The 13,169-nt window shown below is 44.5% G+C and overlaps 1 protein-coding gene across 5 annotated transcripts in view; it reads right to left on the bottom strand.

The window, feature by feature from the left end:
- The window catches only part of Gcat (Glycine C-acetyltransferase), a 367,236-nt gene that overhangs the window by 103,423 nt on the left and 250,644 nt on the right, over positions 1-13,169 (bottom strand). For 3 of the 5 annotated variants that reach the window (XR_012893994.1, XR_012893933.1, XM_075887558.1), the window contains one exon: positions 7,733-7,857. The exons of the other annotated variants lie outside the window; for them this stretch is intronic. Coding sequence is in view for 1 of the 3 variants with exons in the window: in XM_075887558.1 (XP_075743673.1) it covers positions 7,733-7,857 (125 nt within the window). In the remaining 2 variants the exon portion in view is untranslated. The remainder of the gene's footprint in view (positions 1-7,732; positions 7,858-13,169) is intronic. 5 annotated transcript variants of the gene reach the window in all.

The raw sequence follows: 13,169 nt of genomic DNA on the forward strand, positions 1-13,169 counted from the left end.
TTGCGGACAGAGGTGATGTACTTCTGTTGCGAAGGTAATGCTAAAAATTAACCAAATAAATCTTATATAACTTTATATTCAGGTCTTGATAAAAAAGTTAGTCAAGTTAGAAAGCTCCTCAAGTGGCTAAGTAATAAATTACTTCACCATACTTTATGGTGAAGTAATTGGCAAATGAATAATACAACCTCTGTTTAATTGATATATTCAATGACGTGACTGCAATCAACGGTGTGTCGTCGCTATAAAACTGGAACGTTATCTGCGGACACGAGCGGGCGAACGAATATGTCACGTAATAAAAGCGATGTGATGTTGCACATATTTGCCTGTACAACTCCGTGCCCTTTTGCTTGCTCGTGATGTATTCGAAGGAGCTAGCCAAGTCTCGGGTAGAAGTCACGACAGAGAGTGGGCACGACAGAGGCGCCGAGAGCATGATTCTCAGGAACCCCTCCTTGCTTGTTATTCAGGTGCTGCTTCATGTTCGTGCCATCTGCGCATCGGCGTTCCCTTGTACCGAGACGCAACCAGCAAGATATGCTGCCTGGAGCACGTATCCGCCCGTGTACGGGATCGACACCAATTCTTCAAGCCTGCGCACTATTACTCCGTCCCTGGTGGCGCATCGAGTACCACCATCAGCCACGTCATCGACACCAACGGATATAAGAAGAAGCGCTCGGCCGGTACCGACCAGTGGGCACGACAGAGGCGCCGAGAGCATGATTCTCAGGAACCCCTTCTTACTTGTTATTCAGGTGCTGCTTCATGTTCGTGCCATCTGCGCATCGGCGTTCCCTTGTACCGAGACGCAACCAGCAAGATATGCTGCCTGGAGCACGTATCCGCCCGTGTACGAGATCGACACCAATTCTTCAAGCCTGCGCACTACTACTCCGTTTCTGGCGGCGCATCGAGTACCACCATCAGCCACGTCATCGACACCAACGGATATAAGAAGAAGCGCTCGGCCGGTACCGACCAGTGGGCACAACAGAGGCGCCGAGAGCATGATTCTCAGGAACCCCTTCTTGCTTGTTATTCAGGTGAGAGACCACCGTCCGGAGCTTCAATATCGTAGTGATGATGTATGCCTTGTGCTTCTGCCGTGCCCACGGTCGCTACTACTTGTTCTTTCTGCAGTGTATGACTGTTTTGTAGACCTGCTACCTCATTGTGGGGACGTTGAGTCGAACCCGGGCCCCACAGAAGCTATGTTTCAGAAGATTTTAGATGAAATTCGTCTACTCAAAGAAAGTTCAGGTACCGCCACACAACGCTTGAGTGAAACTTGTGATAAGCTCTCAGCAATTGAGAGAAAGCTAGATGAACTATCTGGCACCGTAACAAGTTACACCACTAAAGTAGACAAACTACAACAAGTGGACAGCCTCGTTTATAAAATCGACGACTTGGAAAACCACAGTCGGAGGGGTAATTTGATAGTGTACGGTATCAAAGAGATGAAGGATGAAAAGGTGGAGTTGCTAGAGCAGATAGTATCGAACGACATTCTTGGTGAAATACTAAAAGTGAAGAACGTCGGAATAGAATATATTCACAGGATAGGTAGAAAAAAGGAAAACAAATGTAAACCAGTAATTTTCAAGCTGGTGGACGGTAGAGACAAGGCGAGGATACTAAAAAACTGTAAAAACTTGAAAGACACGGAATATGGCATATTAGAAGGCTTTTCGTCTCGCCTCCGGGCTGTCCGGAAAAAACTTTGGGATAGCACTGCTGAACTAAAAAAGAAGGGGATAAAAGTGACGCAGTCGTTCGACAAGATCAAAGTCGATGATAAGCTTTTTGTGTGGGACGACACTCTTGGAGCGAGAGTCCCTTTCGCTCCGCAGTGACGATTGCCCCCAAACCACGACCGAGCTGATAGCAAAGAAAAGAGCGACTCTGATGTGCCTTCGCTCACGAATTCCAAACCCTTTTCTGTTTTGAATATAAATGCACGAAGTATTTTAAACAAGTCTGATGATCTGGAAAGCGTTCTCACCGTATACGATCTCGACGTCACGGCTGTAACAGAAACGTGGCTAAGTGACGAAATTCCAGACTCGGTAGCGATACCGAGCTCCCACGAAATCTATCGCTGTGACCGGGCTTCAAAAAGTGGGGGTGTGGCACTAATAATAAAAAAAAGGCCTGGACTATACCCCCCTTCCCCAACACAAAAACATTGAAATGGCTTGCATTGTTCTTCACCATCCGCTACTCAACATCTTTATCGGTGTATTTTACAGACCACCAAATTCCAACATTACAGTACTTGAAGCATTTGCAGATTATGTAGGCGTGTATGCCAAGCGCTACACGCATATGGTACTCTGCGGTGATTTTAATCTGCCCCGAATTGACTGGGATTCGATGCGTGCCGTTCCTACCTGCGATCATTTCGAACTACTGCTTGATGTTTTTTTTTCTTGTAAATTAGGCCAAATTATGCATGAACCTACTCGTGTTTCGACAAACTCAAGGTCACTACTTGACCTTGTCTTTCTTTCTGAATCCGTTCAACGGCTCGGTTTTGATGTCAATGTTCTGCCCGGGATTTCAGATCACGAAATAGTACAGTTTAAAAGTCATATGATGCCCTCAACTTCGCGGGCAATCATTAAGCCATTTAGAGATTTTAACAGTGCTGATAATGAAAGTATTTTGGACTTCCTCGAACTAGATTTCGACACCTTTAAGAGCAAATACAACAACGGGTATCTCGACGTAAACGGATTATGGTTGCACTTCAAGACGGCCGTGCATACTTGTATTAACAAATATGTCCCACAAAAACAAAGAAAGATTAACCGCCAAAGCCCGTGGATTACGCGTGACATAATTCACTTAAAACGTCGTGTTAAGCGTCTCTCCCGAGCGCCCAAAACGCCTAACGTGTTACCTTCCCTAAGGACTGACCTACGGAAAAAAATCAAAGAATCAAAGTATCACTTTTTAATGTTGAGATGCACGGCTTTCTTGTCACCAACCCTAAGAAGTTCTGGACTAACATCACCCAAAAGAAAGACCCAGTCGGCAAAATTAAAATAAACGACAGGGAAGTGTCCGATGCCTGCTCGATAGCAAGGGCTTTTAATGCTTTTTTCTCGTCTGTATTTGTACGTGCAACCCAGTGCTGCACTAATTTCAATATTCCTGGCTTTGACATTCCCGATATAACTATTACCGAGCCGGGAATATTTTCGGCTTTGCTCAACCTTGACCCTAAAAAGTCCGCAGGTCCCGACAGAATACCAAATGCATTCCTTTACCGGTATGCGGAGTGGTGCTCGAAATACCTTTACATTATATTTAACGAAAGTCTACTAAGCGGTGTGGTTCCAGACGATTGGAAAACTGCAAAAGTTACTCCTGTGCATAAATCCGGCGATAAACTTTCTGTAAAAAACTACCGCCCCATATCCCTTTTGTGTACAGCCGGTAAAGTTTTGGAGCACTTTATATTTAAACACCTAGTAATGTATCTTGAGAGCAACATGTTTTTTACGAGCAATCAACATGGTTTTCGGCGTGGATTTTCCACGGTTACACAACTAATACACACGACTAACGACATCTCAAAAGTTTTAGACAAGGGGGGGCAAATTGACGCTATATTCTTGGATTTCGAAAAAGCTTTCGATCGAGTACCCCATAGCAACCTGATGTTAAAAATTCTAAACTTGGTCAAAAATGAGAAAATAACTCTGTGGTTGGACTCCTACTTATCAAGCCGGTATCAGTACGTTCAGATAGGTGACTCTGCCTCTCACTTGTCATGAGTTGTTTCTGGAGTCCCACAGGGCTCCGTCTTAGGTCCGTTGCTTTTCATTATCTATTTAAACGATTTACAGTTCGACTGTCCGGTGCGTTTCCGTTTCTTTGCTGATGACTGCGTTGTTTATCTCCCTATTGAATCGGTAAATGACCAGAAAGTTCTCAACAAATACTTAACAGCTGTTAGTAATTGGTGTGCCGATTGGAACATGAGCCTCAACACAACAAAGTGCCGCCAAATGACAATAACGCGCAAGAAGTTTCCATTTCAATATGCTTATCAAATTAACAATGTTGAATTAGAGGTTGTTAACGAGTTCAAATATTTGGGTGTAACCATGACATCAAACCTCACCTGGAACAAACATATACAAAATATTACATCATCAGCACTGCGCAGACTTCGGCTTCTAAGACACCGACATCAGCACTGTACAAACAGAACGAAGACCGTTGCGTACACTACGCTGGTCCGCCCCTTGCTCGAATATGCAGACGTTGTTTGGGACCCACACATAAAGACGGATTCAGCGATGCTCGAACGGGTACAAAAGAAAGCGCTGCGATTTATTCACAACGCATACAGCAGGCGAGTATCCGTGACAGAACTGCGCAAGCGTTCTGACCTACCAACACTAGAGTCCCGCCGTAAATTACATCGACTTAAAATATTACACAGCATAGTCAATGGTTATTCAAAGCTTGACTTCAATACTTATCTCGAATTCAACATGTCACGCCCCACCCGGAACAAGCACAACAAAACAATCCTAACGCCTTTCACGAGAACAAACGCTCACCGTCTATCCTTTTTCCCGAGAACGATAGCAGAATGGAACACTTTGCCATGCGACGTTACTAACTTAACTAATCAAAATGCTCTTTCAACGGCTATTCAAAATTGTGTATGATTGGAAGTGCTGGTCTTGTTCCCCTGTCCTATTGAACTAACGTATTTCACGTGTTATCTTGCTACCATGCCACAACGCGCACTGCTTGTCTTTTTTTTTTTTTTCACGCTTCCTGATCAATGCGCGTAGTGTACTTTGTGTGTTTTGCATTAGACTAGCATTGCCGGTTTTATTGTATAATTATGTAGCTATTTGTAACGAGAATTACTGCTGCCTTGCGAATCGTGGGCCGTGTTACTGATTGCATGCGCTTGTGTGTCGTGACAATCTGTAATCTTACTGCATTATTGCTTCCCTGTGTACCGCGGACCGTGTTACTGGTCGCGTGTAAACTTTGTGTTCAAACTCTGCACTGTACCACTCCTGCCCTGGCTGTCAAAGGGTGGCTGGTAGTATTGAATAAATAAATAAAATAAATAATAAAGTCGAGCAGAGTAGCTGGGGCTGATAAGAGGAACGTTTATATACACTATTTACACACTAAAGGTAGCTATATGTTGATGGTAGCATCATGGAAGCGTGATGGGAGCTTCTCAGGGATGGTTCAGAGCGTCTCGGTGCTCACACTTTACGCCCTGGTATTCCTAAAATTATCTGCAGGAGAAAACAGTGGACAGTTTGCAATAATCTGCTAGGCAGCTTTTCTGTAAGGTTAGTTTTTCAACCAAGAACTGACGGTCACAGGCTGCTTTTCTCGCTCATTTCGTTTTTGCCATTTCTTTTTTTTTTTTTTTTGAGATCTTGTTGTGCTCGCGTGCCTTCGCTGGAATTTAGAGAGGTGACATTTTGTTCTACTCGCGTGCTCAAAATGAGAAATAAAAGCAGTCTGTGAATGAAAGTTTTTGGTTGAAAAACAAACCTTACAGGAAAGCCGCCTTGCAGATCACTGTAAACTGACAGACTGCATGTCAATTCAGTTCAGGGCAGTCCGAACAAATTGTCGTCTTCATCTCCATCCGCCAAATGGAGGGGGGGGGGGGGGGAGGGTAGTGGTTATAAGAAGGTGCCTTATTTCTGCAGCCCAACAGGGGGCGCAGGGAGCAGCGAATAAGGATTAAAAAAAACGAGAGAGGGAGAAAGAGAGAGAAAGTCAAACACTGCCTTCTTTTCAACCCAGGCTCTAAAGAGATAAGGTGCACGTTCAGTTTGTCACACGGCGAGAGAGAACCATAACGTAGGTCACAGTGCAATAATACGCACAACACATCACAGTGCATTAACATTGCATCGGCCTCAATTTCAAACAGCTCTTCCTAGGCCGTCAGTCAGTCAGGCGTGTCCAAAGAGTTTTTGACGAGGGGAGCCAACAGCCCTAAAGAATTCGAAGTATGACTTTCGTGCTGTCACCGCTTTTGGCGCACCTCGAGAGCGTTGATCCGGAACAAATCAGGGTAGGCTTAGCTGCAATCATCCCCCGCGTCCAAGTGGCGCCCAGCCAGGGAGGCCGATCTTAACATCTTCTACGGACACACGCACATAAGCATGCACAGTTTCACTCCGAGAGGGAATTGGTCGCAATGACGTACGTAACGTGCATCTTCTATAAAAAGGCGTGCAGTGTATGCCATATAGCTTCTTTTCTTTGAAAGTCTTGGAATTCTAGTATATTTTCATTATATAGCTGAAGTATGAGGCGGTTGTTAGTCGCATATATTTGGGTTAAAGTACTACAAATATTTATTCGCCGTGCATGACTTCTGGAAATGATACTCCAAAAAAAGGAAATCGCTCCAATATTTTTTAAACTAAGTTCGCGCGTGGGAGTACTTGTTCTCTGTCTGCGCTTTTCCATGGTTCATGAGTGTTAAGCCCCGCAGCTGCTTCTATAGAATGGTGTACGATCAGCAATATCAACGCAGTGACAGGATTTTCTACAGACTACCAAGCATTCGATCACCAGGAATTTTCCCTCCGGCATATTTTGATTGAAAGAAGCGACATATTTTTGCTGAAAACCCGGTTTATGCACTGGGGCCCGGTGCACAGATGTTCCAAATTGCAACTGTTGATCATCGCGAGTGCGAAGACGGCAAGTGCAAGCCACTATGCTGTTGTCTGTACGGCCGGTGTAACGAAACCTTCCAGTCTTGAGGGCGTTGGGTTAAACTATGCACTTTGCCCATTGCTATTTTTCATCATGGCGTTTGTCTATCAAATGAGTCGTGCTATGTGGAGCACGTGGCAGTAGTGCCAATGTGCTATTTGGTGCTGGTACAAAAAGAAAACTAGTTTGGATCGCTTCTTCAATGATTCCTTCAACTAAACCTATGCTAGGGGGCTGCATAGAAGACTATACGCCTGACACACTTGGAAAAGTAAAGCACATTGTAAGAGACCACTACTGCTAACTGAAGAACTTGTAGACCATCACCATATAGACTTTGGTGTTCTGCAGAAAACCCGGTTTATGCACTGGGGCCCGGTGCACAGATGTTCCAAATTGCAACTCTTGATCATCCGAGCGCGAAGACGGCAAGTGAAAGCCTCTATGCTGTTGTCTGTACGGCTGGTGTAACGAAACCATATATAAAAATATTTTGCTTTGGACTCACTTGGACTGAGACTAACGAAATTTCTCTCTATTTAAACTCACTCAGACTCACCGATGTTTTTGTCAGCCGGATCCACTAATACTTTCCTCAAATATACCCACTCATACTCAGACTGATCAAAACGTTCCTCCAGCGGACTCACTCGGACTAATAGACTGGCCAAATGTTTCTAAAACAGACGCACTTAGACTGAGAATGAGCGATATTCGACTTGGTCCGGCTCATACAATAAACGTCGAAGGAGCACCATTGAAAAACACATGTGAAAGAATTGCAATTGCCAAGCAACCTATATATATATATATATATATATATATATATATATATATTAGCTTTCAACATACAAAAACAAGTTATTTCTACTGTCTCTAAATAATAATATCAAAGAGAAACTTAACATTACATGCAATTTCCACGATAGGCACATGCGCGCTGATAGCACTAAATACAATAAGAACCATATGAACTGGCTGCTGTAAATACCTGTGCTATTTTGAAATTTGGTGATACTATGCTGGTATGTACATTCGCCCACGCTTGTAACTTGGTCATTGTGCGGAATGCTGTAATATAAAATGTGCTGATCGCCTGGAATCGGTGCCGATCGCCTGGAACGAAATAAAAACTGCGATACATTACTGCACTGATAAGTTCGTGCCAAACAAACGGGTTAGGAAAATTCGAAATAACCCATGGATTACTAGAGATATCATACATTTGCACCGCAAGCTAAAACGAGCTTGAAAAAAGAAAAAAATACCCTGCAGATTTATCTCGTTGAAGGCCCAGCTTGCAACTCGGCTAAGCGAAGCTAAGGCAAGATACTTCAAGCACTCGCTTCTTAACTTTTTGAAGACTAAGCCGGATAGATTCTGGCGGTACTTGAGCGATGCGCACAAAACACCGACCAAGATATCAGTAAATGGCTGTATTGTTAACGATCCAGTCAAAATTGCAAACCAATTCAATCAGTATTTTCACTCAGTATTCACTCATGGAGATCATGCTGACACAAACATTATTTCTCTGTCTACTATATCTGCCGATTTCATAACTGTCGAAGGTGTCCTTTCACTGTTACTGAATGTTAAGACTAAATCTTCCGATGGTCCCGACGACATACCTAATGCATTTTTGCAACGTTACGCCGAACCTGTCGCGCATGTCTATTTCAATAATTCAATTCTTCCCTATGATTGGCGAACGGCACGTGTTATTCCCGTATTTAAAAAAGGTGATCGCCTAAATGTTGAAAACTACCGGCCAATATCATTAACTTCCAGTCCTTGTAAACTTAAGCATATCATCACGCATTACATAATGTCATTTCTTGAAGAAAACAGTATTTTGACTCCTTTCCAGCATGGTTTTAGGAAGGGCCTCTCGACTACCACTCAACTTGTCACCACAATTCACGACTTCGCAATGGCACTTGATAAGGGCGACCAAATAGACGCCATCTTCTTAGATTTTAGAAAAGCTTTCGACTGTGTTTGCCATAGTAAATTACTCACCGAACTTTCATACATTGGCCTACCCATTACTGTAATTAATTGGATCCGCTCCTACCTTACCAGCCGCAAACAGTTTGTCCAGGTCGAGGGCTGCTGCTCTGGGGTTCTACCTGTAACCTCGGGAGTTCCACAAGGCAGTGTCCTTGGCCCTGTCTTGTTTCTCATCTTTATCAATGACGTTGTTTCATCAGTTGACACCTCTGCCATAAGCCTAAAGCTTTTTGCAGATGACTGCATTCTTTACAAGCCAATTAAAAGTGAAAGGGACCAAGAGTGCTTGCAGAACAACCTAAATTCTCTCTCCAATTGGTGCCATACCTGGTCGATGGAGTTAAACATTAGTAAATCGGTTTATATGCGTATCTTAAATAAAATTACCCCTTTTGCATCACGCTACACCTTAAATAATAATCCGTTGATCAAAGTGAGCAATTTTAAATACTTGGGAGTCAATATTACCAATCGACTGTCGTGGAGTAACCACATTGACGACGCTTGTTCCTCCGCCTCTAGAAAACTAGGGTTTCTTAGACACAAACTAAAAAACGCGCCAACTCAGATCGAACTTTTTGCATGTATTACATTTATTCGACCCCGTCTAGAGTACGCATGCGTAGCTTGGGACCCGTATTTTAAAAAGGATGTTTATAAACTTGAAATGGTCCAGAGGAGAGCGGTAAGATTCATCTATAATGCCTATCACAATCTTGATTCACCTTCATCATTTATGGCTACTAACAACATTCCGCTCTTGAAACAGCGTAGAACTATCGCCAGACTCAAGTTTCTTTTCCTGCTTCGTAATTATCAGTTTAATATCGATCCCAGTAAATACATCTCCCCTCTTCATTCAGGAAAACCAGGCATGCTCACAATCATGATCTGACACCTTACTTTGCACGTACTAACCTTTTCGAACATTCCTTCTTTCCGAGAACCATTAGCGAATGGAATGCACTGCCTTCAAATGTTTTTCCTGAACGTGGCATTCCCTACTTTGAAAACTACATACATCTTTTGTGTAATCAACACTGTTGATATTTCAATGCTAGATTACCTCACTTTATTATTTCAACTGTGTAGCTTTACTTTTTTGTGCTTGAAACTGTTTCTAGAAGTTTGTTTGCTTTTTTTTCTAGATATGTATAACTAAGCATCCTATTTAGTATGACTTGTTTTTCAGTAGCTTTGTGTGCTCTAACTTGCTGTATAACTTGTTCGCTTGTTTCGCTAAGCTCCCTTTTTGTGCCCCTTCTGCTTGGTCTACAGACTTCAGTATGTAATAAATGAATAAATAAATAAAAAATAAAAAATGTTTGTCAGCAGAAAATCTGAGAACCATGACTTGACAGAGTCGCGTTCTTTAAAAAGTCTGTTACCTGTCCCGAGTTTTATATCAGGTAAGGTGCATTCATGGTTCATTATTCTGTGGTAGGAACGCCATTGGTTCTCAAGTCTTCCTGCATCAAGTCTTCCTGCAAAACACTGCAAGAAAAACTTGCCTTTATTGAAAGGACCTGTGGTTAGTGCACATGTACGTGTTATCCTACATAAGCTGAGTCTTTCGACATTAACTCATCAGTTGCAATACAGCGCCTGTGTTTGCGTCATTTTAGGTGGGCATGATTGTGTTGTATTGTATCCTGCTTCCTCAAAAGGAAAATAATGACTAGGTCGTTAGCTACCTGCTGCAACAAATAAAAAAAAAAAACAAGATGCAACATTTTTTTCCTTTCAGTACTTCTCTTTCTGCCCGCCACCCCCCGCACACACATGCACACCAGAGCTACAAGCGTCCAAGAAGGAAGAGGGGCTGTTTACGGTTGCGCACCTGTCATTGCTTCTCTAAATGTTTTGGTGTGAGGCGGTTTATCGGAGCAGCGAGGATATAATGTATGACAGGAATCAAAGGTGAACATTCGACATAAGCCTGTCTGTTTTGGATAGAAACTGAAGGAATGAGAACTCCAACCAAAACATTATGAAGTGGTGGAGCGTGCTGTTAGATCCCTCGTCATCCTCTCGACCACTCTACCCCCTAGAGCTACGTTCAGGTCGCCGCTTGGGCCAAATGTCCGGAAATATGTCGCACCAAGAAGAGGTCGGTGCTGCAACCGTTCCCACTCTGCCACCGCATGCCGCGCCTTTTCACGTCATTAACAGCCTCCAGCGTGAGCCCCATCCCTTCGCTGGTGTGCGCGGGGAAGATGTGGAGGAATGGCTGGACGATTTCGAACGTGTCGATGCTGCTAACCGGTGGGAGAACACCTACAAACTCGCTTACGTGTCATTCTACCTCACGTGTGTCGCGACGATGTGGTTCCTCAACCACTTCATCGACATCCCCGACTGGTCAGCCTTCAAAGATCAGCTTCGTCATGTCTTTGGCACACCGACTGTTCGTTCGGCTCTCGCAAAGAAAGCTCTCGCGGCTCGGAAACAGCACATCGGGGAGTCGTATACATCCTACATCGAGGATGTCATTTCACTTTGCCGCCGGGTTGAAACCCCAATGACGGAGTCGGACAAGGTACGCCAGCTTCTTAAGGGGATTGCACACGTCGCATTCAATGCCCTTGCAATCCAGAATCCGGCTACTGTTGCTGACGTTGCGACAACCTGTCAGCGCCTCGAAGAACTCGAGTCTATGTGCCTACAACTGGACAGTGACGCGGCCCGTATTACGGCAGATCCAAACCTACGAGACACAATAAGGGTGATTATACGCGAAAAATTAGAATCAATGGGATTCACACTACTTTCAGTGTGTCCCATTCAGTCTTCTTCAACGTCGTTGCAGGATGTCATCAGGGAGGAGCTCACGTGCATGACCCACATGGCCCACCTGCAGCCCACTGTCACTCGTACTCTCCCATCGTTCTTGCACGTCGTCGCCGCACCATCAGGCACCGTCAGCGCGACGTCGCCGCCACCAACGTACGCGTCGATTGCTGCCGCACCTCCCAGAAGCTTTCCCACGAGCTTTCCATCACCACCGCCTGAGCCATCATCTGTCCCTCTCACTGCTCTCTCTCTCGATGCATCTCTAACACAAGCTACTACCCTCCTTATCGATTGACTCGCCCTACATGCTATTATTGCGGCTATCGTGGTCACATTTCACGCCTTTGCTGCAAGCGCCAGCAAGATGAGCGCCGAGGGTACGACATACGTGAACGAGACTATACCGGAGGAGCCTTGTACCAGGGTCGTCGTTATTCGTCACCGCCGTGTCGGTCTCCATCTCCGCCAGCATCCGGTGAACTGCGCAGTAGTCATTGATCAACCAGACGCCGTTCACCATCGCCCTACTGTCGCTCCTCTTCTCCTCTTCAGCCTGCTTCCCTCGCTCCTGATCGGCGTCCGGAAAACTAAGCGATGCAGTTTTTGGAGGACAAACTGCATTCCAACACAGTACTCCAATTCCTCCAGCGCGCCCTTACAATATGATTGCAGTCTCAGTTGAGGGAATGGACGTTGATGCTTTGGTGGACACTGGGGCTGGGTTTTCTATTATTCGTGCTGATTTGTGTACCCGTCTTCGAAAAGTCACGACGCCTTATGATGGACCAACACTGGTTACAGTCCAGGGAACAATGATTCGCCCTTCCACTCTCTGTACTGCCCACGTGCTAATCGACGACATTCTTCATCATATACAATTCGCTGTGCTATCCCCGTGCTCCCACGAACTCATTTTAGGCTGGGACTTTCTTTCATCTGCTTCCGCGGCTATTTGTTGTGCACAACGTGTCGTCCATCTTACTGACACAGACCACTTGCTTAGTGACGAAACCTATTTCATTTCATTTCATTTCATTTTATTACCTTAAAGGTCCCCAGGGGGACATTACATAAGGGGTGGGTTTACAAAAAACGTACAAAAAAAGCCATGAATTAGTTTGAAAAATGGCTTGTGACGCTATGCATAAATGTTGATGGACAGGTGATTGCTGCAATATGGTGGGGAGGTCATTCCAGTCTTTTGCTGCACGAAGAAAAAATGAGGCAGCAAAAGTAACGGTGCGGGAACGTTGACGGGCAACTTGAAAGACATGGCCAATGCGATATGACCTGCGAAATGGGGGGGAAATGTAAGGTTCGATTGCAAGTGGACTGTGAAAAAGTTTATGAAACAAGCAAAGGGTGGCAATGCGGCGGCGGGAAGATAGAGGGGACAGGCCAATTTCTTCTTTTAAAGATGACACGCTAATGTGATAGGCATATGAGGAATGAATGAATCTAGTAGCACGGTTTTGAAGTGATTCGAGTGCAGCAATGAGATACGCGTGTTGTGGGCTCCAAATTGACGATGCATATTCAAGCTTGCTTCTTACGAGGGACTGATATGCTAATAATTTTACATGGCGGGGTGTGTTGCGCAGATGACGTTTTAGGAAGCCGAG

This window comes from Rhipicephalus microplus, chromosome 1, assembly GCF_043290135.1.
Source record: "Rhipicephalus microplus isolate Deutch F79 chromosome 1, USDA_Rmic, whole genome shotgun sequence".
Taxonomy (NCBI): Eukaryota; Metazoa; Arthropoda; class Arachnida; order Ixodida; family Ixodidae; genus Rhipicephalus; species Rhipicephalus microplus.